Here is a 26,479-nt window from a genome sequence, read left to right as displayed (position 1 = left end):
GGACTTTGTCTATGAGGTGTTTCCAGAAAAACTCAACTCAGGGAAGAAAAACCCTAAATGTGGGTAGTATGGTCTCAAGGGCTGTGGTCCTGAATTGAATAAAGGAGAAAAAGTAATCCAGTTCCACAGTGATCTCTCTCTCTCTCTGCTTCCTGACTGTGAACACGGTGTGACCGGCGACTGCCTCAGGCTTCTGCTAACATGTCCTCCCGGGAACACAGCTTCCCACTGCCCCGACTATACATACCTTCTTAACAAAAACCATTCCCTCTCTTAGTTGGCCTTTGTCACAGCGGCAGCCAACGGTAAGGAACATACTTCCATATGCTGGCAATTCAAAAACTCAAACGATATGAATGCTTAGCAAACGCTCAGCTGCGTGGAGAGCCATGGGCTTTGTCCGGATTAACAAGAGAAAATGGAGTCATAAACACTATGACTTTTTGCTCTTATCATTCTTGAAGATTAGCTGCCTATTAGCTCTATTGTCTATAGCTGTCCAGTAGCTTATTTGGGTAATACTGGGAAACAAAAGGGGGGCGGGCTTTTCCCTGGCTTTGGAGGGGCAGGGTGGGAGTGGAGGTAGTATCTGCCAGAAGATGGAGGGTCTGGGCCCACGCTGCTTACAAGGAATCTTACTGCCCAGTGGCATGGCGAGCTGAGGTGGAGCACTGCCTCCCTCAGGCTGCTGTGGATTAAGTGGCTAACAATTTAAAGTGCCCAGCGAACTGCCCGGAGCAGGGGATGCTGCCGGCAGGGGCTCTGTGGAGAGGAAGCCTGGAGCCCTGGTTTCATGGTCACATGACGTCATCACACCCACCACCGCAGTGCGGGGTGTCCTGGTGGGTGAGCGACCATAGGCCCTGTCCGAGATACTCAGTCCTGGGCTGTGCTTGGCCTCATAGTGCAACGGCTGCTAGCCAAGCCCTACTGAAAAAGGAAAACGGAGAGTCGGTGAAGGCTGGTTTGGCCACTGAGGATCCAGAGAAGCGTGTGGGTTGAGGGCCAGGGAATCTAGGCCCGAGTGTGTGATGACAGCCATGGAATAGGGGGACAAGGATGTAGGTCTCCAGCTGAAGGAAGGAGGTTCGAGTCAGCTCGCCGGCTGTGGCGTCATCCTGGTTAGCAGCACTCCCTGCAACGTTCTGGCTGTCTTCTGATGATCTGGGCCAGACACCAGAAGCGATGTTCAGACCCACCTGTTAACTCCCTGGAGTCCGATCCCTAACCCGACCCTACATACCTTCTTCAGTGAAAGAAGCGCCCCAACCCCACACCTAGCTGTATTTTTTGTTCCCTACGACGCGCCTGTGTTGATGTCCCCGGGCCCAGCAGGTGGATGTTTCACAGTTTTTATGATTTCCGTTGAAAGCAGTAAGGGCTTGGTTCCGAGTCTGCAGGCAGGTTCAGCTGGGCGCCACCGAGTCCCTCTCTGGGAGTGAAAGACAGTGCTGAGCGAGGGGATGCTGCCTCCGATTCCGGGCGTCTGTCCCCCACCCCTCACTGGTGATGTCACAGCCCAGCCCCAGCCCCCTCCCGCTCCAACTCCATCTCTTCTGCCCGTCCCTCTCCCCGCGCGCGACAAACCAGCTGGCGGCTGAGCCTCGGACGCAGCGCACAGCCAACCAGCGCATCGGGAGGGGTTCGGGGAGGGCCGGGCCGGGGGCACGGAGCTCGTCACGCGGCGCCACCGTCACAGCACCAGCAGCAGCCAGCGAGCAGCATCAGTTCCAGGCTCGGGGACCCTCTCCGGTGCCAGTGCCCATGCGGGGCCGCCGCCAGTGACGCCTGAGAGGTAAGGCTACCGCCCGCCCTGCCTGTCGCCATCCGCGTTCATCATCACGCACCTGTCCTTGGCATCCGGCACCCGCAACTAAATGCATCGGGTGGGGGATTCCGGGCCATCGCCAATGTCCTTGTCGCAGCCCAAAGCGCGGGCTTGGAGCTGCGGCTTCCCTTCCCCCGACCTTCCTCCGCCTCTTTGAAGAACAAAGGGGCGAATTCAGGGGTGTCGGTGCTCCTTGCGAAGCTTTTCAGGGCCCTCAGAAAAGACTCCTTTGCTGCTGAGCGACCCTTGGCCCGTGTGGGCGGAGGTCGCCAGCGAGAGGGACCGGCCGATTTGGTCACAGCCTCCTTTCCCCCTGTATCCCTCCACTGCAGAGGAGCTACCCAGAGGGATGCGACGGATCCGCGGGGGAGGGGAGGCAGAGATGCCGAGCAGGGACCAGGACAAGGCTGCGGGGTGTCGGGACGGGGCGCGGCTGCTGATCCAGGCCCTAGGGAAGGGTGCGCGGGGCAGCGGCTCTGGTCCCCGGTGGGTGGGGGAGGGCCGATGCTGGAGCCGACAGCAAAACAGGCGGGCGGGGCGGGGGACGCGGCGCCACGGCCAGGCCACCAGCTTAATGCGCACTTCACCGGTGACTGCCCGTCACTCCTATTGCTATATATATGCCCCTCCCTCCAGAGACCCCATTTCCCTTCCAGAAAGACACAGCGCGGGAGGAACCACCCGCAGACACGCCTGGCAGCCACTAAGCCAGCGCCCCAGTAACAGGTGTGGCCCCCGGCTGGAGGGAGGGGGCTGAGGGACGCGTCGTCTGGGCTAGCAGAGATCCCCGGGCGTCTGGCAATGGGTTGACTCTAGGAACGTTGCCTGCGAAGACCCTCGCACTCCCTCATTAAGCCACTCCTCGCCCCAACTGCTTCCTAGGGGAAGGCCACCGCCCTCTGCTCCCCAAGGGGCAGGGACCGCATTCGGGCTGAGAGGGAGAGGGAGGGTCTGCGGTGCGGTGGGGTGCAGGCTGCTGGGGGCCACAGGCGAGGGGCGGGGGAGGGGAGAGAGGGATTGCCAAGTCATGGGGCCTGCTGGGCGCCGGCGCAACGTCGCCCGGGCGCGGACCCGATGCGCGCCCACGTCCCCAGGAATGGGGACTTCCCCACCCCCACCCCCGAAGGCCAGAGGACCCGTCCCCCAGCGGCTAGCCTACCTAAGAGGGGACCGCATTGCTGGGATTAAAGGCCTGCTAGGGCAAGCGGATTGGATCACGAGGCGGCAGAGGGAGGAGGAGGTGCGGAGAGTTCCTGCTGCGCTCAGGGCTGGTGCGAGTCCAATCCCGGGGACCCACAGACTCAGCGCAGGCTCCTGCGGAAGACACGGTCACACCAAGCTGGCCGAAGGCGGCTGCCAGGGCAACGTGCCCAGCGCCTCTGTCTAAGGAGGCAGCGCAGGCTGCAGGGAAAGCTGTTGGGGTTCGGGGGGCTGGGGCCGCACCTGCGGCGGCCATTTTGCAGGTGTGGCTGGTCACCTGCCCTAGTCAGGCTGTGGGGAGGGGGTGGGCAGGGCAGGTGTGGAGCAGCAGGGTGAGGGGAGCTGCAGGGTCCAAGGCAGACCTCTGCACAAGCGTGGTCCTCCGCAGGTTCCTTGCTTTTGGTGGGTGGAGTCAGCATTCAAGCCTTCTCAGGCGGAGGGCTGCGGGGAAGCTATGCGTCGTCCTCTGGGTGTGAAGCCTGGGGAGGGCCCTGTTCCCAAGGCAGGGACCCCCTACTAGCGGCTTCCTCCTGCAGTGAGGATGGATCTGAAGGACAGGTTGTCCTTCTTGGTTTGTGGGCCACTGGTCAGAGAAGCCCTGTGTGGGAGCTTGCAATGTGACCGCGGGGGGTGGGGTCCCCCACTGAGACCTGTCAGGCTGGATGCCTCTCTTGCCGTGCCCCCTGTCCTAACGCCCTACCCAGATGGAGCATGGAACCTGCAGACTGCACTAGCCTCAGACAGGTGGAGGCCTGTGCTCTGCACAAAGCCAGACAGAGCTGATGAGTGGCTGAGTAGGATTCAAGACCAGGCCAGGAGGCAGCGGGCAGGGGGTGTCTCAGGATTCAGGATTCAGCCTGTTCTATGCCTATTTTTTTTTCTGTCTCTTATGATGATTGTGTGCTCTGCAAATGTAGCAGGGCAACCCTCCTGTGGGCTTTGTACAGGGTTTGGGGGGTGGGCAGCAAAGACAGGTAGCAGGTGAGTCTGACCGGCCCCAGCAAAAGCTCAGAGGGACAAGATTATTCAAGGAGGGTCATCCTGCACAAAAACTGTACCCTGGCCAAGCCTTGGGACGGAGCTCACCTTTCCAAGAACTGGGAGGGTCTCAGTGGTCACCTGTGGAGAGTGATGGGCCTGGGCCACTGAGCTAACAGATGAACACGTAATATGCCATGTGCAGAGGTCCACGTGTTCCCTAGAGCATGGGCAAAAACCTTAGGCCCAAAGGACAGAGCTTCCCACGGCCCGCCCCAGAGGCAGCACCAGAGGCAGTGGGGAGCCTCCTCAGCCTCCCTGAGGTGGTAGTAGTGCTGCTTTACCCCTGAGCCCAACCAGGGTCCTGGATCCACACTTGGCCTGACTGACTGCACCTCCCCCACGGTCTTGGTGACGCAGACTGGCTGAGCCAGGCCTGCCATGATATAGGAGGGAACTGTGGGGATGGGAGATCCAGTCAAGGTCAGCAGCAAAGGCCCTCCTGACTCCTCTACCTACCAGTACCCACCCAGTCCTTTCGGCTGGCACTTAGTTCCTGAGTTGCCCTCAGCAAAGCCTCTATACCCTATGTTCAATCTAATCCTGGGTGCAGTGTGGGCAGGCCGAGACATTCAGATGGTCTGTCTGGAGGTCCCCCTGTGTGCCATCTCCTGCTCAGATTTCAGGACTCACATCCACCTACCTTCCTCCCACCCAGGGCCCTGCAGCAGTGGCAGCCCTGGTCCTAGAAACAGGTGGGGAGATAGGACCAGGGACACTAAGCAGCTGAGTCTCTCCTTGCTTGGGTTGGCAGTGTCTTTCCATGCTGGCTCCCACGGACCTCTCACTTCTCGTCATCCTGGTTTGAGCTGGAGATAGTTGGGGAAGGCAGCCGTGGCCCACCTGAGGGTGGCTGGCAGGCGTAGACAGAAGCACGAGTTCTGGCATCGATCTAGGACTTCCTGGGTACCACTAACCTTACGCTGGGACAGACCAGAGGTCAGCTCAAGGGTAGGGGACTGCAGGAGCAGTCAGGGCCATTGAGACCCTAAGGGTTTCATCTTCCCCCCCATTCTCCTGTGGGGCTGCAGCCACACACACCAGATATAAACACACCATGGAACAGTCACATGTATACCCATCTGCACAGGTCACACTCACGCACACAGATGCACATGTGTAGGCACACATGCATTCAGCATCCCTGGGTCCCTGCTTTTTCCCACCATTTGATTCTTCTCTGGATCGCTGTTTTTCCAGGCCTAGATCTTCATGAAAGGCCTCTAGGGTGCTGCCTCCTTTAGACTTGCAGACCCTCCCTTCCTTCCTCCCCATGTCTCCTCTCCCCCATAGGCTTGGGGCTGGGAAGAAAGCAGGGGACATTTATATGACATAAACTGCACTGTGCCATTGTGTGCATTCCATCATCCGATGCTTTCAGATGACCGTGAGGAGGTGATAGCACGCCCATTACTCAGATGCAGACACTGAGGCTCCTGAAAAGTCATGCTTGACTTTTCCAGGCACCAAACAGTTGCTGCTCTTTTAGTGCCTTCTGTCTGCCTCCCACCCCTCCCATCTGTCTTTCCCTTTTCTCTTAGACCCCCATTCCTTGCCCCTTCCAGGGGGGCAGCATAGTGCCACCTCCCATCCTCCAGTAAGACTCAGTGACCACCGTCTTTGATCTCCAAAGCTCAGGGTAAGCAGCTGCTACACTATCTACTGGAGCAGTCTTAGGTCTGTGAATTTTTGAGGCTGGCTGGGCAGGACATCCTTCCCTTTGGTGGAGCTCTAGGGGTCACAACAGCCCCTGGTTGTCCCTATGGTCCCCTCCCCTTGAGCTGACCTCTGGGGATGATGGTGCCCAGAAGTGTGCTAGAGGGGTGCCAGGATCCCCACATCCACTCACCTTCAAGTGGGCCTCAGTTGCCTATCCCATCGGTCACCCGTTCCAAGTAAGTCAGTCAGATGCATGGCCAGTGGGCACCATTCTGAGGCTGCGGCCCTGGGGGAGGGGTGGGGGGGACTCAGCGGCTTCGTGTGATTGGCCCTCACTTCCTGCCCGCTTCTTGGTCTAGGGTCACTGTGGCTGCAGGTCTCCTCCCCAGCATGGGGCAGAGCTGTAGCAACTGCGGCCCGCAGGCGACTGCAGGGCATGGAGGAGCACGGAGAGGCACCGGCCTGGAGTTTTGATGCTAATGCATTACTTCTGTGCTTTAGCAGGATTTTCTTTCTTTTTTTTTTTAATATTTATTTTTAAATTTAATTTTATGTGTATGTGTGCTTTGTTTGCATGTATGTCTGTGCGTGCTTGGTACCTGAGGAAGCCAGAAGAGGGTGTCCTTGAAACTGGAGTTACAGGCGATGGTGAGCCACCACGTGGTGCTGGGAATTGAACCCGGGTCTTCTGGAAGAGCAGCCAACACCCCTAACCACTGAGCATCTCTCCAGCCCTGGGAAGACTTTCTTGGTTAAGGTTTTCTTTTCTCAGACCTCAGATATCTTTGCTTTTTAATGGAATGGATTTCTTTTGTGTCTAGGGTCCTGCAGCTCTACTAGGTCCCTCTTTCCTGCCACCCCACCTCCCTCTGGCTGGCTGGTTGCTCTCAGCCTGGGTCACCCCTCTTCGTCAGTCCGTTACAGCTCCTGTTAACCGAGTCTCTGATTCTTGGCCCACCTGGCTGTCTGTTTATGGTTTCCTATCTTGCTTTGCTGGGGTGTATCCTTGTGAGCTGTATTGAAAATGACGCATGAATCTCTGAGTGTGTGAGGGGGCTCTGTTCCATCCTCACCCGATGCTGAGTCATTTCCTCAGAACTTGGGAGGCTGTGGCTTCACAGGCCTGGGCATCCCTGGCTCATGAGTTTGCCTTCTCCTGTGATTCTCTTCCCTCTGGACTCTCCATTTTCCATGAGAATCTACCATGTGGGTTTTTGTTTGTAATGATGCTTGTGGGCCGTTCGGATGGAAGGTTGGGTCTCTTATTTGTAGGTTTACGGTCTTCCTACCTTTTCCCCCCTTTCTTCCTCTAATTTCCTCAAATGCTGCTTTTCTCTCTCATGTTTGTCTCCTTGTCTTTTCTGTTTTGTGGACACCTCTTAGTTTTCATTTTCCAGTTCTTGGTTGGTCTGAAATTCTGTATGCTGCCTTTTCCATGATTTGCCTCTAACACGTTGCCTTCTTTAATGGCCTCCAACTCAGAGCGTCCTGCTCCTGTTGGCGAAGGTGGCTCTTTCTAGAGCACCCCAGTCTGTAAGCGGACGTTTTGTTTGCTTGCTTTGTGTGTGGCTTCCCTTTCCCAGGGGGGCCCCGTTTCCTGCTGCTTTACTTAAGCTCCCCACTTTGCGCATTTGTGGTACTCATAGACGCTGGAGTCCTCGTTGGCATCCTTGTTGGTACACATAGGACTTGGGGGGCCCAGCATCAGAGGAGTGCTTGTGATGCATCTTCTTCCTCTGAGTGTGGCTCTAACTGGGCCATGGACCCTTTGCAGGCTCAGGCCCAGGTGATGGGGTAGCTGCTGCCAAGTTCCCCACCCAGCACCAGAGTTTTGGTCTCAGCCTCTGCCCTGAAGGCTGTCGGGGAGGAGGAAAGCATTCTGCTGCCTGCTGCCATACTGATGGTCCCAGTAATGCCATCTATTATGAGGTGGATGGTGGCCGATGGTCCCAGTAATGCCATCTATTACGAGGTGGATGGTGGCCGTTTCCTGGTTAGCCCTATGCTTTGCACCTGCCTTCCTCCAGATTCTTTGGGTGCCCAATCATAGCCCCGGGAAGAGTCCCACACAAGCACCTTCCTCTCTTCCCTGCACCCCTGCAGGCCATCCAAGCCCTTTCTTCTCACCACTGGGCTGACTCTGCTGTGCTCCTTCTCTCGTGCTATGAGGTCTCAGTGTGACTGGCAGGCATGATTGTTAGTTCGTTGAGGGCCGGGCTCCTCTCTCTTTGGGGGTCTTGGGTGTGAACTGGCTTTGACTCTGTGCATCCATTGTGATAAGAAGGGAACCCATTTCATATGTTTTCCCTCTCGTACTTAGGATAAGGAACTTGTTGATGCCATGTCCTTCAATGTCTTTGGCATGTTTGTGTGTCCACAGATCAGCCCATTGACCTATCTTAAAGGTAGATAGATCCCGAAGTAAAGGTTGCTGCTAGGTTGCCAGGGAGGCCTCATGTGTTCTCTGAAGAGGCTCACCCTTCCCTGGTGGCTAAGAACACCTGCTGCTCATGCCCACCCCACATACTTGTCTGCCTTCTGCATGTGTCTTGATCCAAGTTCTGTAGCTATCATGAAATACCTGGGACCATGTAACTCACAAAGCATAGGGCCTTATTTGACCCACAGTCAAAGAGCATGGTGCCTGCCTTTGCTTAACTCTGGTGAAAGACTTATTCTGCATCTAACAGCCAAAACTATCCCCTTCAAGACAGAACAAGTGTGCCAGAGCGCTTGATTTTGTATTAAAGTTGATCCTGTGATGAGCCGTTAAACCACGAATGCATGAATGGTCCATTTCTTCATCCTGAAGCTGTTGTTAACATGTGGCTCTGGGGATTCGGTTAGATCCACGACTGTGTTCTCAGCCATTGCATCATGGTTGTCTCCTACCCACTGTCCACAGGGATCTGGCATTTCCTTGCTCTCCCTGTGCACAGTCCTGCCCCGTGTTGACGGAGCAGCCTGAAATGTACAGATGCACCCTGGTCCATACCACTCTCAGACACTGGTAGCAATGCTTCTGATGCCCCAGTACGGGGCCCGTTCCCTGGCTCAGGACCCCCCAAGACAGCTCAGTTTCCTTTTGACTTCACCATGACAATGCTCCCCATTAGCCTCCCCTTCCATTGTGCACAATGACCTATTCTCTTTGCCTCCGAGAGAATTCACCCTCCCCCACCCCCTGGAGTATGGCGTGATGACGATGTTACCCTATCTTTTTGTTTAATTAAACATTTTTAAAAATTTTTTGTGTATATGTATGTGTACGTGCACACACATGCAGGTGTTTGTGACCATGTTTGCACATGCAGAGAGGATGCAGAGACCAGGGGAGAACTTGGAGTGTTCTGTTCTGCTATTCTCCATCTTACTCTTTTTGAGACAAGAGTTTCTCACTGACTCTAGCTCACCATTTGTTCAGCTAGGCCGGTTGGCCAGCAAGCCCCAGGGATGCTTTTGTCTTTGTAACCCGCCTCCTCAACCCTTGTTTGGGTTACAGGTGTGCCTGGCTGCTTCCATAGATGTTGGAAAGGTGGACTCAAGTTCTTATGCTTGGTTAGCAAGCGCTGTTACCCACTGAGACATTTCCCTGGCTGTGGCTACACACCACATGCAAAGGACTGTACTTCATAGGTCCGTTTCTGATCCTTTCTGTTTACGTGGTGGGTTTCTATCCCTCTCTATACCACATGTCTGTCTGTCTATCTCCGTCTGTCTGTCTGTCTATCTATCTGTCTATCTATCTATCTATCATCTATCTATCCATCATCTATCTCTATCTCTCTCTCTCTATCTATCTATCTATCTATCTATCTATCTATCTATCTATCTAAGATTACACATAGCTCAGACTGGTCTTGAACTTGCTATGAGTAGATGAGCTCCTGATCCTCCAGTCTCTACCTCTCAAATGCTGGCATTACAGAGGGGGGCCCACCACAGCCAGCTTTCTACTCAGTCCCAGCCCTGCATTGTACCTCCTGATCTGCAGAGGACACATTCCAAGACTCCATGTGTATGCCTGAATCTATGGTAGGATATGGCTCCATACAGACTGTTTTTTCCTACATATGTGTATCTGATAAAGTTTTGTTTATGCAGTGGGCACAGTAACAGGTTAACAGTGGTTCATAATAAAATGGAGCTGTTATAATAATAAACCTTAACAAAATTTGTAACTTAGAGACTGCTTAGTTTTGCAAATTTCCATTTAATATTTTTAGGTCATGGTTGACACCGGGTAACTGAATCCAAATACATTAGCTGTATTTACAACAGATGCCCCAGAGTATCAACTGATAAAGGGAAAGTTTAGTAGGCTCAGAGTTTGGGTCCAAGGTTGCATGGCTTCATTGCTTTGGGTCTGGGTTGAGACATCACTGCAGGAGTTCACTGTGAAGGAAGCTATTTATGTTTAGGAGAGAGGAAGAGAGGGGCTGGGGTACCTCTATTCCTGTCAAACATTTCCCCAGTGACTGGGAGACACCCCCCTCCCCAATTAGGTCCTTTCCTAAAGGTCCCGTCACCTCCCAGTAGAGTAAGCTCAGATCACATGGGCTGAGTGTGGGAAGTTCAGATCTAAATTGTAGCCCAGGGGACCGTGAATCCATGGTCTGTTTCCCTTCAGACTTGGTATTGGCATTCCTAGTATCTTATTCTCCCACACACATTTTTAGAAGCAAGTTGCCAAGTTTAATAAAAGAGATTAAGATATACTTGAAATTACACTGGCGCTTTAGATAGATTTACATAAAAGTCAACATTTTTGAGATGGTTGTTTTTCACAAAAGGTCATACATAGCTGGTAAAGCTGGTGCCAGGCAAACATGAAGACGTGAATTCAAATCCGACCCCCAGCACTATTGGGGGATGGGCAGTTCTTGCTTGTAATTTGAGTGCTGGGGAGGAAGGGGCAGGAAAGCTCCTGGGGCATGCTGGCCAGCCGGTCTAGCTGAATGGGTGAGCTCCAGGTACAGTGAGAGTGTCTATCTCAAAAGATAAGGTGGAAGAAAACACCTAATGTAGACTTCTGCACCTGCAGGCACCATGCACACAAACATGGACACAGTAAATGTGCACGGAAATAGACAGGAAAAGGTTAGAGTTCTTTATCTAGATCTTGGTAAAGTTTAACATTTTTCTTCCTGGAAATTTCATGGGATCTTTAGTCATGAGCTTTAGGTACTTCATAGTTTGGTTATTATTTTAAGTGGTAAAATGTTAAATGTCAAATGTTCCTAATTCTCTGACCTGGTGTGCATCAACACGTAGATTTCCAACAGTCTTGCTGAAGCTTTGCACTTACTCATGACTTGTGGGAAATATTGGTGTCTATGCAAATGAGCAAACGGGCTGGGTGGTGACTGTCCCCTCCCCTCATCTTTGTTCATTGTTTTTCCTGTCTTAGTGTGCGGCTGGAACCCCTGTAACAGTTCAGCACAAATGGTAGCAGTCATCCTGGGCTGGTCCCAAACTTTTCAGAGATGGAATATTTTTTCCCAAGTCACTGACAAATGTAATGTTTGGGTGGGTTTCAGTGGATGGCTTCTGGGATTTAAAAGTCTTTTTTTTTTTTTTTTTTTTTTTTCAAATATTGCTGAGAGGGTTATCATATGTGGGTCTGGAGACTACTGGCTTGTTGTTGTTGTTGTTGTCGTCGTCGTCGTCGTCGTCGTTGTTTTTGTTTTTAGTGTCTATTGAGGATGTCATATATTCCCCGTCTCCCGGGTGTGTCATGACTTACAATGACAGCTGGTCCCGTTGTGCTTTATGCCAATATTTCAGGAGTTCCAGGTTGTTTTGGGTTTTTTGTTTTGTTTTGTTTTCTTTTTCTTTTCTTTCTTTTTTTTCTTTTTTCTTTTCTTTTTTTTTTTTGCTAATTAAATGTTTTAAATTACATTTATTTTCTTTTTATTGCATGTGTGTTTGCAAACTTGAGAGCCGTGACCACTCCAGCGGCGACCAGAGGAGCACCTGTGTTAGCAGGTTCTGTCCTCCCACCACGTAGGGCTTGTGACTGACGTCAGACACCAGGCTCCGTGGCCAGTGCCTCCAGCCCGTGAGCCATCTTGTCAGCTCTGTGAGAAGTCTTCTGGGCTCCGGAATCTATGTTCATTGGTGAAATCAACTTATAGCATCCATTTTTCTAATTTTCCCCGATTAATCTGTCACCAAAGTCTTGCTAGTTTCAGTGAACAAATCGGAAATATATACTTTCTCTCTGTATCGCCTCCTCTTGCTCACTTCCTCTCAAGGTCTATATAAAATTTGAATTATTGTTTTTAAAATGTATGGTGGACCTCACTTATAAAGTACTTCCAGTTTTTTGTCTACTTTGTTGGCAAATTTAATATTTTTATATTATTTAATTTAATTCTTTTCCTGAGGTAGAGTCTTGCTCTTTTGCCCAGGTTGATATCAAACTCTTGGGCTCAAATGACTCCCACTTCAGTCTCTTTAGTGCTGGGAATTCACACACACCCCATGGTGCCTGGCCTGTGGGTAAAATTTAAAACCACTGACTCAATTTTATCTAACAATGTAGAAAAATGTGTGTTTCTGCTGGATGGATGGCTTTTCTCTAGTTACAGGTTTTCCTGCTTCTTGGCACATCTAGTAATAATTTATTGGACACTAGGTGTGGTTTTTACGCTGTGGTCTGAGTTACAGGTTTTACCTCTAGAGCACACTGAATGTTGCTCTGGCAGCTCCCTGGAGGGATGGCTTTGTCAGTTAAAGCCCATTACACTTTTCTGGGTAGGTCCTTTCCTGCAGGGAAGTGTAGGGTCACCCAACTAAGACAAGATTCTTTGGTGTCTCCATGGAGTTCCTGGGATGGAGAAGACCCTGCATCCTGGCTGATTGGATCACAAATAACCTCTTTACTCAGTGCAAGCTTTGGGGACTGTTTAGCCTTCAACTGCTCTGTCCTTTGGTCTCTGGATCACATGGCCATAGACAGACACTCTGCAAGGCTCAAGGACATCACTGACAAATACCTGGAGTTGTGAGCAGTTTCTTCCTTCCAGAACTATCCAAATTTCCCACCTACCCAAACCCTGAGAGTTAAGTCTTGGCCCTGTGGCTCCATCCTGGTTGGAGGTGGAAAATCTATATGGCTGCCAGTAGCATTGTTATTATTGTTCACCAGCATTTCTGTAGCTCCATTGTGACTTTGGTGTATCCATTATTAAAAAGTTCACTTTTCAAATTTAAATCTGTGGGCTAGGATTTTGTTGTTGTTGTTGTTAATATTTTGTTTTCAAGTGAAGTGATCCATTTGATAGAATATGGAAGTTATTGGGAGTCACTTCGTGGCCTGCTAAGTTTTAGATTTTTAAAAGTTCATATTTTACCCTACTGTTTTTAATTACTGCTTTTTTTCAGTAAACATTAAGACAACTAACTCTATTTGGGCATTTAAAAAAAACAAAACAAAACTGAAGCCTGGGCTGGAGAGATGACTCAGAGGTTAAGAGCACTGGCTGCTCTTCCAGAGGTCCTGAGTTCAATTCCCAGCAACCACATGGTGGCTCATCAACCATCTATAATGAGATCTGGTGCTCTCTTCTGGCATACAGGAAGAACACTGTATACATAATAAATAAACCTTTTTTTTTTTTTTTTTTGATTTTCGAGACAGGGTTTCTCTGTGTAGCTTTGTGCCTTTCCTGGAGCTCACTTGGTAGCCCAGGCTGGCCTTGAACTCACAGAGATCCGCCTGGCTCTGCCTCCCGAGTGCTGGGATTAAAGGCGTGCACCACCACCGCCTGGCATAAATAAATCTTAAAAAACAAAAAACAAAAGAAAAACAAACAAACAAAAAACCTGAAGCCTTTCAGGGTATCAATCCCTGCCTACTTCCTCTCTCCCTCCCTTGACTCTAGTGGAATGAATTGCTTTTCCATTTGCTTGGCAATCTATGTCTTTGAGCTTACATGATCATCTGCCCTGGGGAGACTGGAGCTGGGAAGCGTGGATGGTGTTAATTTGCTGGAAGGCTTGTGGCTGTTCTCACTGAGGATTCAGATCTGATGCTGAGACCAGCTTGGGTGCCATGGGTCGCCCAGATATTCTCAACTTGAAACTGAAACTCCATGAGGACAGGCCATGACCTTCCATTCTTAGCAACTCTTGCTTTGCCATTCCTGTGTCTGAATGTCATTGAGTCAATCCCCTGTGTCCCTTTGCTGGTGTATCTGTCTCCCCAGCCTTGCACACCAAGGCTGTAGCTTTAAGGATCTGCTGTGTTGAGGTGATACTTGTAGTCATGAATGGTCTACCTCCTGCCACATGGTCCCAGTGCTCGGATGCCCTTGCATCAGCAAAGGCCCTTGCCTTCTTGCTGACATGGCACCCTTATTTTAGTAATGCTGTGTACGCACTCTCCATTCATTTTTGTTTCCTGAGTCATTTTCTCGCTTGTTTCTGATTTGTGTTATTTGTTCTGGATTTCCAGGTGCTCTGTCACGTAGGCCAGAAGTGGCCGTCTCCCCTCCTCTTCTTCTCCCTCCTGAGAAATGTTCATTTTAACGAGAAAATTCTCTTGTCTTCACACACAGACACACAATATTTGCCGATTAAAATGAATCCTTTTTTTCTTGATTGTTTGAAGACATATGGTCCAGGCTGGCACAGCCTCCTAAGTGCTGGGATTACAGGTGTGTGTGTGCGTGTGTGTGTGTGTGCGTGTGTGTGTGTGTGTGTGTGTGTGTGTGTGTGTGTGACCACCAGCTGAGCTCTTATTTATCTGAACTACCTATAACATTAAAATAATTCTTTTTAAGTGAATATGCGCACAAAAGAATCAAGAGATGTACCTAATTTAGTTAGAAAAACCACCAGTTTTTCCTTTCATCTCAATTCATTTCACCCATGTAAATTTTTTAAAGCTCTCTTTCTATAGCAAAGTAACAGGCTCACTCGGTGGGTTCTCACTATTTTAAGCATTGTACAAAGACACAATGAAGGCATTTTAGCCTTTGTATTTTGTTTGTTTTAAGGTCTCATTTTTGAGATTCATTCATTCATTCATTCATTCATTCATTCATTCATTCATGCTCTCTATCCTGAAATTCCACTGGAAAAGACAGCACACTAGAACCAAAGAAAAGAGCCGGGCTTTCCATGAGGATGCCGAACAGGCGAGAACCCAGAACGGCAGAACAACCAAATCAGTACACATCCGAAAGAAAACTACCACTAAGAAAAAAAAAATCCTTAAAAAGTAAAAAAAAGAAAGAAAAGATTCTTGATGGACAGAGAAGCAAAAGTCTTCAACAAATACCTATGGAGCCAAACCCCACAGCCCTGGAAAGAGTGTCAGTCGAACAAAGCAGAAGGGATTAAACCGTCTGAATTCAAATGACTACGTGTCTGTTGTAATCCAAACAGCACGACAGTGACGTAAATGCAGATACACAGACAAATGGAACAGAACAGGGAGCTAGAAGTGAGGCCCACATCTGCAGCCAACTGCTGTTGACAACAGAACACGCAGTGGACTGAGAACGGGGGTGGGGGGGGCACACCTCTAATCCCAGCACTCAGGAGGCAGAGGCAGGCGGATCTCTGAGTCTGAGTACAGCCTGGTCTACAGAGTGAGTTCCAGGACATCCAGAGCTATGTAGAGAGACCCTGTCTCAATCAAACAAACCAAACAACAAAAAGAACACGTGCTGGGAAAAGGACAGTCTTCGATAGTGGTACTCAGACAATCAGTTATCCATGTGCAGAAGAATAAAGCTAGACCCTGGCTCTCACTCAGTACAACTAACTCCGAACAGGTTAAGTGCTTACATGGAAGATCTGAGATGTCAAAGTACCAGATGAGATCGGAGGAATGCTTCCGGACACTGTCATCAGCAATGAGTTTTCAGAGAAGACCCCAGAGTCCAGGAATCGAAAGCAATGACAGGCACATGGAGACGGTTTAGCTGCTGTATAGCAAGAGCATCAGGAACCCCCAGCCGACAGAGCAGGCCAGTAAGCGGCCCTTAGGTAGCAGCTCCCGAGGCTCACGGCCATGCTAAATGCTGCTCTTCTGCTGTCTCTGGACTGCTTTGAAGCAGTAGTGATTCATTCCTTGCAGTTTTGGAGGCTGGAAGGCTGCACTGAGGTGTGCTCAGTGTCTGATGCAGGCTCACTCTGGCACCTTCTTGCTGTGTCCTCACAGGGAAGATGGAGTCTGGGCTCTCCCTCAGGCCTCCTTCGTAAGTGAGTCAGGCCAACACGGAGGTCTCCCCGTCTTGACTCAACTGCTTAGCAGATGTTCCAACACTTTGGAGGTTAGGACCTCAGCATAAGAATCTGAGAGGGACTTTCAGACTACGCCTCCCACCCCACCTGAGCCCTTATCTCCGGCTTTTGGGTTTCCACTACACAACATTCCACCGACCCTCACATTGCTGTTTGTCCTGCCCATTCACAGCTCCGTCCAGTGTCTTCACCTCTTCATTTCAGTCGCTGTATTTTTTTTTCTTTCAGTTTGAGAATTTTCTTTTGATTCATTATAGTTTCCAATCCTGGAGCTGGGGTGATGGATCTGGAGTTAAAGCGTTTGTGGCTCTTACGAAGGACCCGGGTGCCGTTCACAGCATCCACACAGCTGCTCATAACTATCTATATGTCTGATGCCCACTTCTGGCTCTCTGGGCACCAGGCAAAACACCCATGCACATAAGATAAATATGTTTTTGAACTTCAAACTAAAACGGAATCTTCTTGTAAAATTCTCCTCTTCACTGACGTCTTCTCCCCTCCACCCTGGGATTTGAACGTGCAGGTCAGGGGGCTCTTAACTCCATGCTGGTAATTCCTAGGTCTGTATAGTGTGTAGTTCCCCCCCCCACTCCATTTTAAAGTTTTGGTGGATCTCTGTGAGTTCAAGGCCATACTGGGAACAGTCAGGCAGTGGTGGCACACACCTTTAATCCCAGCACTTGAGATCTCATGCCTTTGCATGGAAAGCACACACGCCTTTTATCCCAGGAAGTGACGTGACTGGGTGGAGAACGGTATACAAGGTGTGAGGAGACAGGAACTGAGCAGGAGTTCAACTGAGACCCTCAGGGGTGAGGACTCAGAGGCTTTCAGTCTGAGGATTTGTGGAAACAGGATTGACTGAGGAGTTGGTGAGGTGAGGTTGGCTGTGGTTTGTTCTGTTTCTCTGATCTTTTACCCCAATATCTGGCTCTGTTTTTTTTTTTTTTTTTGTATTAATAAGACGGTTTAGCAATTCATGTTATATCATCCCTCTATGCCCTTTTTGTTTTAATGATATTTCCCAGACTATTTAAAAATATTTATCTTTATTTTATATACATAAGTGTTTTGTCTGCACATCTGTATGTGTGTGTACCATATGCATTCCTGGAGCCATTGGAGGACACCAGAAGAAGGCACTCAGTTCTCTGGAACTGGAATTACGGATGGTTGTGAGCTGCCACGTGGGTGTTGGGAACTGAACCCAGGTCCTAACAAGTGTTTCTAACAGAAAGGCTGAGCCATTTCTCCAGCCCCGAGCCTTGTAATTTTTGATATAAGGTCTCACATTGCTGGGTGAGATGCCACCCAGACCTTGACATTGTTGTACCCCATTGCAGAAGGCTCATCTCTCCCAGGAGCTTCAGTCACAACCAGTTGAGGCCAGGCTGCGGCAGGTCTCATCCGTGGGACCTCGTCTACTGGACTCTGTGGTACATCCCTGGATTTCCGAGACTGGCCTCCATGACTCCTGTAGTCTCTAGTGCCGCCTACCACTTCGGAAATTTCCTTTGGCTTTCAGAGGCTCTTGGCTTGGGCTCTTAAATTCTATACCTTGGATTCAGAACTTGCCAAATGTCTTCAGGGGAGAGCTGCCAGCGTGTCCACCTTGACATTCCACTTCCTTATCTTGGCCTCCTGTTTGTTTCTACACCACAGCTCTGCAGGTTTTCCTGTCACTCGGCAACAGCTCTCTGCCTGGAAAGACTCCACTCTTTCAGCCTCTCGCCTCGTGTCCAGAATGCAAATGGGCTGGGAGCCAGCGCCGCTCCGTGTTCTCGGTCCCTGCACCCTCTAGCCCCCTGCCCCAGAATCTTGGCCTGTTACCCCCACGGCTTCAGTAGCTCTGATCTTCACCAGCTGCCCACCTGCACGCAGGAGTGTTTTGCTGGCTTCCTGAAGTACAAGTTTTTTGTTTTTGTTTTGTTTTTTTTCTTTTGCTTTGGAGTGGGAATAGCCCTGTGTGTTTCTGCTTCCAGAAAGAAAGTTCCAGTCTGTGGTTCAAAGGGGCCATTTGTCCAATACTGACCTTAATGTATTTTTCACTGTCTGTGTATGAGTGTTTTGCCTGCATGCATGTCTGTGTACCACATGTGTGCAGTGCCTTTGAAGGCCAGAAGAGGACATTGGAATAACAAATGGTTGTGAGCTGCTGTGTGCGTTCTGAGAATCGAACCTGGGTTCTCTGGAAGAGCAGTCAGGATTCTCAACTGCTGAGCCCTCTCTTCAGTCACCCATTACTGAGCTTGTAAAACATTACTATTTCCAGAGAGAGAAAGAGAGAGAGCGGGCGGTGGTGGCACACGCCTTTAATCCCAGCACTTGGGAGGCAGAGCCAGGCGGATCTCTGAGAGTTCAAGGCCAGCCTGGTCTACAGAGCGAGATCCAGGACAGGCTCCAAAGCTACACAGAGAAACTTTGTCTCGAACCCCCCCCTCAAAAAATAGAGAGAGGAGAGGGAGAGAGAGAGAGAGAGAGAGAGAGAGAGAGAGAGAGAGAGAGAGAGAGAGTCTATGAACACGCTCTATCTTCTCCACAGAGGAGAAAGCACTGTTCTAGTCAGCTTTAATTGTCAGCTTGACATAGCCTTGAGTCGTCTGAGAGGAAAACCTGGATTGGGGAATTGCCTAAATCAGATTGGCCTGTGGGCACGTCTGTAGAGGACTGCCTTGATTATTAAGTGATGTACGAGGGCCCAGCCCACTCTGAGTGGCACCATCCCTAGGCAGGTGGCTATGGGCTGGATATGAACCTGCTAATGAGCCAAGAAGCAGCATTCCTCCATGGCATCTGCTTCAGGTTCCCACCCCGACTTCCCTCAACGATGGGCTGTGACCTGGAAGTCTCAGCCAGGTAAATCCTCTCCTCCCCATGCTGCTTCCGGTCTGTATGATCACAGCAGCAGAAGTAGAACTAGAGCAGATCCGCCATCAGCCCTCGAAAGAGCACGGCTTTGCAGTGTAGGTGAGGGCCGGGAGGGGTGTGTGGCCCTCCTTTGTCCTCGTTTTCCAAAAATCTCATCTTGCCGGATTTCACTGAACATCCTGCTGGAGTATCTGGGTTACAGGAATTGAGCATCTGTGCAGCTGAATTTGAGGAGAACGAGAAGCTTACCACGTCATCTATCTCATAAACATTTTCTTCCTCGCTGATGATTTCCCGTTTCGATCGCAGGATACGGCTTAAAGGGCGCAGTGTGTGCTGCTGCGTACATGCCGCCGAGGACTCTTGTCCTAGGGCTTCCGGGCTTGCCCGGGCCACAGCCTCATCCCTGGCCAGCCCTTCCTGGGTGGTCACTCATAGACTTGGGGAAGGTGGCACACGCTCTCAAAGAGTGACTGACACTCTGCCTTGCGGCTGCAGGGATCACCATGAAAGTGGGAGTCCAGCCCCCACCAGTTTCGGTTCCAGGGTGGATTTGTCCACCCTCAGTGGTAGGGAGGTCTGTCCCTCTCCTGCAACCTCTGAAAGAGCTGTTAATGAGGGGCCATCAAGCCTCAGCTTCACTTGTGAGTGGGGTCACGGCCTCAACCCTGCCCTTTCAGCACACCCATAAACCAATGCCCAGAGGTGAATCACACAGCCAGGGAAAGGCAGGAGCAGACTGACACCTGTCCATCTTTAACCCGTGCCCAAAGAACCCTGTAGGTGTAATGGTCCCCACTTTTAATTCAGTTAAATTTTTTTTTTTTTTTTTTTTTTTTTTTGAGACAGGGTTTCTCTGTGTAGCTTTGGAGCCTGTCCTGGATCTCACTCTCACTCTATAGCCCAGGCTGGCCTCAAACTCAGAGATCCACCTGCCTCTGCCTCACGAGTGCTGTGATTAAAGGCCTGCACCACCACCACCTGGCTCAAAAGATTTTTTCATACTTGGGTCATCATCTTTCTCCTTCCTCAGCTCCTCCCAGCTCTCTCCTCATCCCGACCTACCCAAGTTCATAGTCTTTCTCTCAAAAATGAAAACAAGAGAAAGCATACTGCCCCCACCCCACCCAGGACACACGCAAGTACACAAAACCAAGAAAACAATAACACAGAGTCTGTTTCGTGTTGGCCAACTATTCCTGAGCACGCAGGCTGCCCTGGGGTGTGCTTGATACACCCATGGGTAACTCATGCTCAAATTCCTCACAAGTTCAATCCGGACGAAATCCCAGCACCGAGGGAAGGAAGTGGGCACAAGGTCCCATCCCTAACCAGGAAGTCATTTGCAGATTATAGCTGCCGGGAGAGGGGGAACGGTTTCCTTCGCTGGAGGGCCGCTTTGTTCCGGCGTTGTCGGCCTCCTCACCCTCAGCTTAGCTTTGTGCTATCCAAACCTTTTCTCGCCTGCTCCCACTTCCGCGTCCTTTGGCTGCTCACCACACTGTGTCATTGGGGGGGCTGACGGGAGGGGAGAAGTCCCCTGGGCATAGCCAGGCACCCTTGTACTGCCTCTTTGAATACTGCTCCTAATTTTTGTGTCCCCCCCTCATCCCCCCAGGTGACTCTGCCCTCTCTGGGGCAAGTGCAGCGGCTGAATTACCAACCAACGCCACAGAAATGGCCGGGGCTTCTGTGAAGGTGGCGGTCCGCGTCCGCCCCTTCAATTCCCGGGAAATGAGCCGTGACTCCAAGTGCATCATCCAGATGTCAGGAAGCACCACCAGTGAGTACTGGCCATCATGGCTACCATCGACTGCTGGTCACATGGGACCACGGGACCCTGCCTGCTAGCCAGACTCAAGAGCCAGCCTAGCCTGTGTCCAAGAGCCCTGAGCCTTCCTCATCCACATGATGTGTGTGGGGCTCCCGGGGCTCCCAGATAACAGATGACCACAGATGACGGCTTGTGGAAACAGAAATTTGTTCGCAGGTTCTGGAAGCCAGACATTCAACATCAAGGCATGGGCAGATGCTTCCCCTCCATTCAGGGGACCATCCTCTCTGCCTCTCCAAGCATCTGGTGGTTGTTGTCTGGCTGGGCTTGTGGCCACACTGCTCTCCCTTCTTGCCTACATTGGCCCTTGATCTCCGTGCTATCCATGCCCCTGCGTTCTGGTTGTTCGTTTGAGATAGAGTCTCAGATTGTATCTTAAGACGGATTAATATTCACGATGTAGCCCAGGCTCTCCGTGAACTCTTGCCTCAATCTCAATTATTGTAATTCCAGGTCGGCCTGAGACACGGGCATGCGCCACCCTACCTGGATGTATCTCTGTCCTCAGGTGGCCTTTTTTCTTTAACAACAAGGACTTAAGGCATAACGCAATTCAGTATGGCTCCACGTTAAAGGCTAATCACATCTTTACCATCCTGTTTTCAAGCCTGTAACCTCAGCTACTCAGGAGGCTGAGGTGGGGGTACCACCTGAGATTCGGAGGGCCCAGTTTAGGCACCATAGTGAGGTTCTATTAAAGGAAAACAAAACAGCAACAAAAAGACCTGTTTCCACATCCTAAGTCCCAGGAGTATGAATTTGGGGGTAGAAGCCAATGCTGTTTAACTCAGGGTATGGTTACAGCCTTGGGTCTCCAGCTCCCCACTTGGTCTGTTCTTTGCTGTGTTTCTCATTTTGTTCATGTCAGACTCCAACAAGCGGGAGGTATGGTCGGTCTAGCCTTGGGGAGGTGGGGGATAGTCCTTCCATGAGGCCAGGGACGTAGACCTGCCCCAAAGGGCCCATCCACAGCGGGATTTGTCTGCTAGGGTGGGAGACAGGCCCAGGCTCTGAGGCTCTTGTCTGCTCATTATTTTATCGGGAAGATTTCTTAATGACAAGTTATAGAACGGCAGAGAGGTGGGCAGAGGCAGATAACAAAGGGAAGCTCGCCGGATTTTTCAGGCTCTGACAACCACACCCAGACCTGGAACAGTACTGGGGGGGGGCGGGGGAGGGCCAGCTGCTGCTGCAGTCCCCACATTCCACCACTAGGGGAGCCGTCAGCCTAGCTTCTGACTCACTAGGCTGGGTGGGCTCATTTGGGGGTCCTCTATGAATGGCCCAGTGTCTGAGCGGACTATGTTGACGACAGTCCACCCTAAAAAGCTGAAATCTTAGGGTTAGAATTGGCCATCACCTCTGTTCAGGGTCTCATGTGGCTTCTGTCCACTGTCTTCCACAAGCTCCTGCTGGTCCAAACTGTACCCAATGCTTGGCACCAACAGTTACCTGGTGCTTCCTCAGGGTGCCAGATGATGGCAGGAGTCACCACAGTGTTCAGCACCTGTGCAAACACCTGGCCGGTCACTTCCTGGCTCACAGGTGGCTGCTGGAGTCAAGGGTCCCAGAGGTGTCCATTGCTGCCTCCTTGGGTGGTCACTAGGCCTATTGAGGGAGGGAGGAGGAGGAGGACCTTGCAATCACTGTGGGTGCCCCAGGCACCTTTGGGTCCCGTTAGTCTGTAATAGTCATGGGGTAAATAATGTTTTGTGTGCTTTATTCGTGGTCTATATCCTCAGTACACCCCCAAACCTCTTGGGTTTTGGTCTCCCTAGGTCATGTTCTGTTCTCAGAGAACAAAGAAAGGTGTGAGCTCTGGTTGAGCCATGTCCCTGGGCAGGCCTTAGGGTAGGCTGACAACAGGCCCCCTCACACAGAGAGTCAGCCCAGGATGTGCCTCTGAAGTGAATTCCTGGAGAGCCAGGGACAAAGAGCCTGAGAGGGAGGGACTCTGCTGTGCTCTTGGCTTACTTGGGACCGACCTTGGTGGATCATCTCTCTAGTGATGCTGGGTCCTCCCCACGGTCCCAGTTCCAGGTCACTTCTGAACCCTCTAGCCACACAGAAAAACCCCTGGGGTCAGGAAGCAACGCCCCCCCCCTCCGCCCCCGCTCACTCTGCCCCACCCCCGCTCACTCTGCCCCGCCCCGCTCACTGTGCCCCGCCCCACTCCGCTCACTCTGCCCCGCCCCCGCTCACTCTGCCCCACTCCGCTCACTCTGCCCCGCCTTCGCTCACTCTGCCCCGCCCCACTCCGCTCACTCTGCCCCGCCTTCGCTCACTCTGCCCCGCCCCCGCTCACTCTGCCCCGCCCCCGCTCACTCTGCCCCGCCTTCGCTCACTCTGCCCCGCCTTCGCTCACTCTGCCCCGCCCACTCCGCTCACTCTGCCCCGCCCCCGCCGCTCACTCTGCCCCGCCCCCGCTCACTCTGCCCCGCCTCCGCTCACTCTGCCCCGCCCCACTCCGCTCACTCTGCCCCGCCCCCGCTCACTCTGCTCCGCCTCCGCTCACTCTGCCCCGCCCCCGCTCACTCTGCCCCGCCCCCGCTCACTCTGCCCCGCCCCCGCTCACTCTGCCCGCCTCCGCTCACTCTGCCCCGCCCCCGCTCACTCTGCCCCGCCCCACTCCGCTCACTCTGCCCCCCCCCACTCCGCTCACTCTGCCCCGCCTCCGCTCACTCTGCCCCGCCTCCGCTCACTCTGCCCCGCCTCCGCTCACTCTGCCCCACCCACTCCGCTCACTCTGCCCCACCCACTCCGCTCACTCTGCCCCGCCTCCGCTCACTCTGCCCCACCCACTCCGCTCACTCTGCCCCGCCTCCGCTCACTCTGCCCCGCCTCCGCTCACTCTGCCCCGCCCCCGCTCACTCTGCCCCGCCCCACTCCGCTCACTCTGCCCCGCCCCACTCCGCTCACTCTGCCCTGCCCCCGCTCACTCTGCCCCGCCCCCTCTCACTCTGCCCCGCCCCCGCTCACTCTGCCCGCCTCCTCACTCTGCCCCGCCCGCTCACTCTGCCCCGCCCCCGCTCACTCTGCCCCCCTCCGCTCACTCTGCCCCGCCCCCGCTCACTCTGCCCCCCCACTCCGCTCACTCTGCCCCGCCCCCGCTCACTCTGCCCCCACCACTCCGCTCACTCTGCCCCGCCTCCGCTCACTCTGCCCCGCCTCCGCTCATTCTGCCCCTGCCTCTGCTCACTCTGCCCCGCCCCCGCTCACTCTGCCCCCCAACTCCGCTCACTCTGTCCCCCCCCCTCACTCTGCCCCACCCCCACCCCCCACCCCCCGCCTCCGCTCACTCGCCCCTTACTCCGCTGTGTTACTGGTTGCGGGAGCCATTCTGATCCTGAGAAGACTGCTCAATTAATTTCTTTCCCTCTGCCACTGTGCACATTGCCCCCACCCCCACTTTTGTCCTTCCCACTGGGTGGCCGCCTCTGTGCAGTCCCCACAGGCCTTGCATTGTGCATTCCTTGTCTTGGAAGAGCCTGGCTTCCGGGGGCCCAGCCAGAGTAAAGGGTAGAAGGGATGGAGCCTTTAATGAGCTGGTCCGGTGGACTGGCTTCCAAGCCTAAATGGCCCCTTTTCACTCTCCTCCTGCTTCCACGGGACAGACAGTTGCTTTCTGGCCTAATGGGCTCTGCTTTTATGAGAAAGGGACTGTTGGGGGAGGGGCTGTTGGCCCTAACAGGGCCTCTCTGCTGGTTGGGCTGGAAGGCCTGATGCACTCTGGGATCTTGGCCTTCTGTGTTACGTGAACTGTGGCGAATCTCTCCACTCTCTGGAGCTTGGGCCCCATGTATAATGACTGAAGGTATTTCCAGTAACATACTGCAGGATCCAGGAGACAGGTTATGGGGAACAAGCCCAGGGTTCTATGCCAGGGGGGCCCCCCACAGTAGATTCTCCCCATGGACCACTTATAGCTTGAATTGAAGACCTCTCCTCCCCATTCATTGTGTGCTGCCCCATCCCCACTGAGTCTGAGCACTTCCTATGCCCTGGGAGGCCCCCATCCTAGGGAGCTTAGGGTCCATATGGGGTCCAATGATGCCTCTAATACCAGGACTCCATCAGAGTCAGAGGGGATGGGGAGGTTGGGGCATGGAGTCCGGAGCTCAGGCCTGTCCAGGAGAGAGAATGGGGCAGGACCAGGGTATCTGGAACTATGTGAAGGTCCTGACCCACAGTACAAGGGGTAAGGGAGCAGAGTCAGTGGAGATGGGGTGTTAGTGGCGTAAACAAAGGGGTCCTGGCCTCCTCATCGGGGTTTCGGAGGTCCAGTTACGCTGCACTGAAGAAGTATCACAGCCATTTCCACGGCACCGGCCGTTTCCACGGCACCGGCCCCATCTGTATTTGGGTTCCAGCTGCATTGAGGCCACTATTCCTGCGTCCCAGAAGGACTTGAAACTAGGTCAGCTTGTACCTCTGCCTCCTTGAGGCAGCTGTGGTGGGACATACATGGTCAGTCAGTGTGTTCTCCCACTGGCCTCCCAAAGGCTGGACTTGGGGAAACTCCAGTCTAGGGGCCTAGGTAGGCTCTGAGGAGAGAGGGCACCCAGTGATGCTTGGGCCAGATGTTTGACCAGAGGGGGGCCCCTGAGCATGTTACAGCGGGGAGAGGACTGCGTGGCCATAGGGTGCTTGGCTTCCCAGAGCTGCCATGACAGATCATGGAAGGGTGGTTTAACTTCAGGAATGGACTACACAGCCACTCTGCAAATTTACAGTCTAGGCTGAGGCCTCCTGGGGCTGGGAGGGCAGATCCTCCCCAGGCCCCAGCATAGCTCCTGGAGTGCTGATGGATTTGGTGTTGTGGAGTTCTCACCCTGCTTTTCAACTTTATCTTAAGGGATGCAGGGTCCTCCCTGTATGTGTGTGTCTCCCAATTTTTCTGTCTTGTAAGGCTATGTAGGTCATACTAGGCGAAGGTCCACTCTGAAGACATCATTGCAGTGACCCCCGTCTCCAAACAGTCACCTTGACATACCATGGGGTTCATTCTGAAGTAGGTGCAGGTTTTGGGGAAAAGTTCAGTCATGTCTGAGAAGAGGTGTCTTCTCTCTCCTCATACCGGAAGCAGGAAGTCATCTTAGATGCAGGCTGGTGGCGCACCAGGGATCCTAAGGGCTATGTTGTGACTCTCACTAAGGAAGACTAGTCCCAAGTTGACAGAGTCCTGGGGGTGGGGAGCTTTGCTCTCCAGAATTGATGATGACTATGATTGGCCCGTGCCCTTTCTGGATGTGAGAACCCCGGGCAGGGTATGCATCTGACCTGGGGGCCCCAAGTCTGCATCATACACAGGTATTTTGTCTTTGATAGTCTGGGGAACACAGCCTTAGGGTGTAGGAACCAAGTCCCTTTTCTGTGGCTACCGAGCATAGGTGCTGTGGATCAGGCTTGTGAGGGGATGGAAGTTGTAGGCTATAGTGTGGCATTGTAGGCCTCCTGGACTACTGGGGCCTCTCTTGGGAAACTTCAGGCCCTAGCTGTGGGTGACACATCAGTGCTCACTCAAAATTCGTCCCTGGCTATAGGACTAAGATGATGCCTCAGCCATCTAGGTCTCTGGAGTTGGGGTGGGGCCTCTGTGAGGATGGGAAGAGGAGGCAGACACTGTAATACCTCAAGAGGAACAAGTCAGGGAGAAGCCCATGAGCCTGGGTCATAACAACAGGCTAGAAGGCATTCACTGACAACAGAAGAGGAGGGGATTGTGATATGCCCGGCAACGAGTACCTCCCCTGCAAGACAGTGAGCATGCCCCCCCACCATGCACACAA

General features: G+C 52.4%; 1 protein-coding gene across 17 annotated transcripts in view; it reads left to right on the top strand.

Moving 5' to 3' along the window:
* Positions 1–1,668: 1,668 nt before the first annotated feature.
* Kif1a (kinesin family member 1A) overlaps positions 1,669–26,479 on the top strand; it is an 88,171-nt gene continuing 63,360 nt past the window's right edge. For 8 of the 17 annotated variants that reach the window (XM_028890664.2, XM_028890663.2, XM_037210136.1 and 5 more), the window contains exons 1-2: positions 1,670–1,795; positions 20,475–20,639. In XM_028890664.2, the coding sequence (XP_028746497.1) occupies positions 20,534–20,639 (106 nt within the window). In that variant the 5' untranslated portion in view covers positions 1,670–1,795; positions 20,475–20,533. Of the gene's footprint in view, positions 1,796–2,484; positions 2,555–20,474; positions 20,640–26,479 lie in introns of all 17 variants that reach the window. The other 9 variants (XM_028890659.2, XM_037210133.1, XM_028890658.2 and 6 more) reach the window with 3 other exon arrangements.

This window comes from Peromyscus leucopus, chromosome 13, assembly GCF_004664715.2.
Source record: "Peromyscus leucopus breed LL Stock chromosome 13, UCI_PerLeu_2.1, whole genome shotgun sequence".
Taxonomy (NCBI): Eukaryota; Metazoa; Chordata; class Mammalia; order Rodentia; family Cricetidae; genus Peromyscus; species Peromyscus leucopus.
Note: the sequence above shows the minus strand (reverse complement) of the source record. Positions and strands in the feature narration are given on the sequence as shown.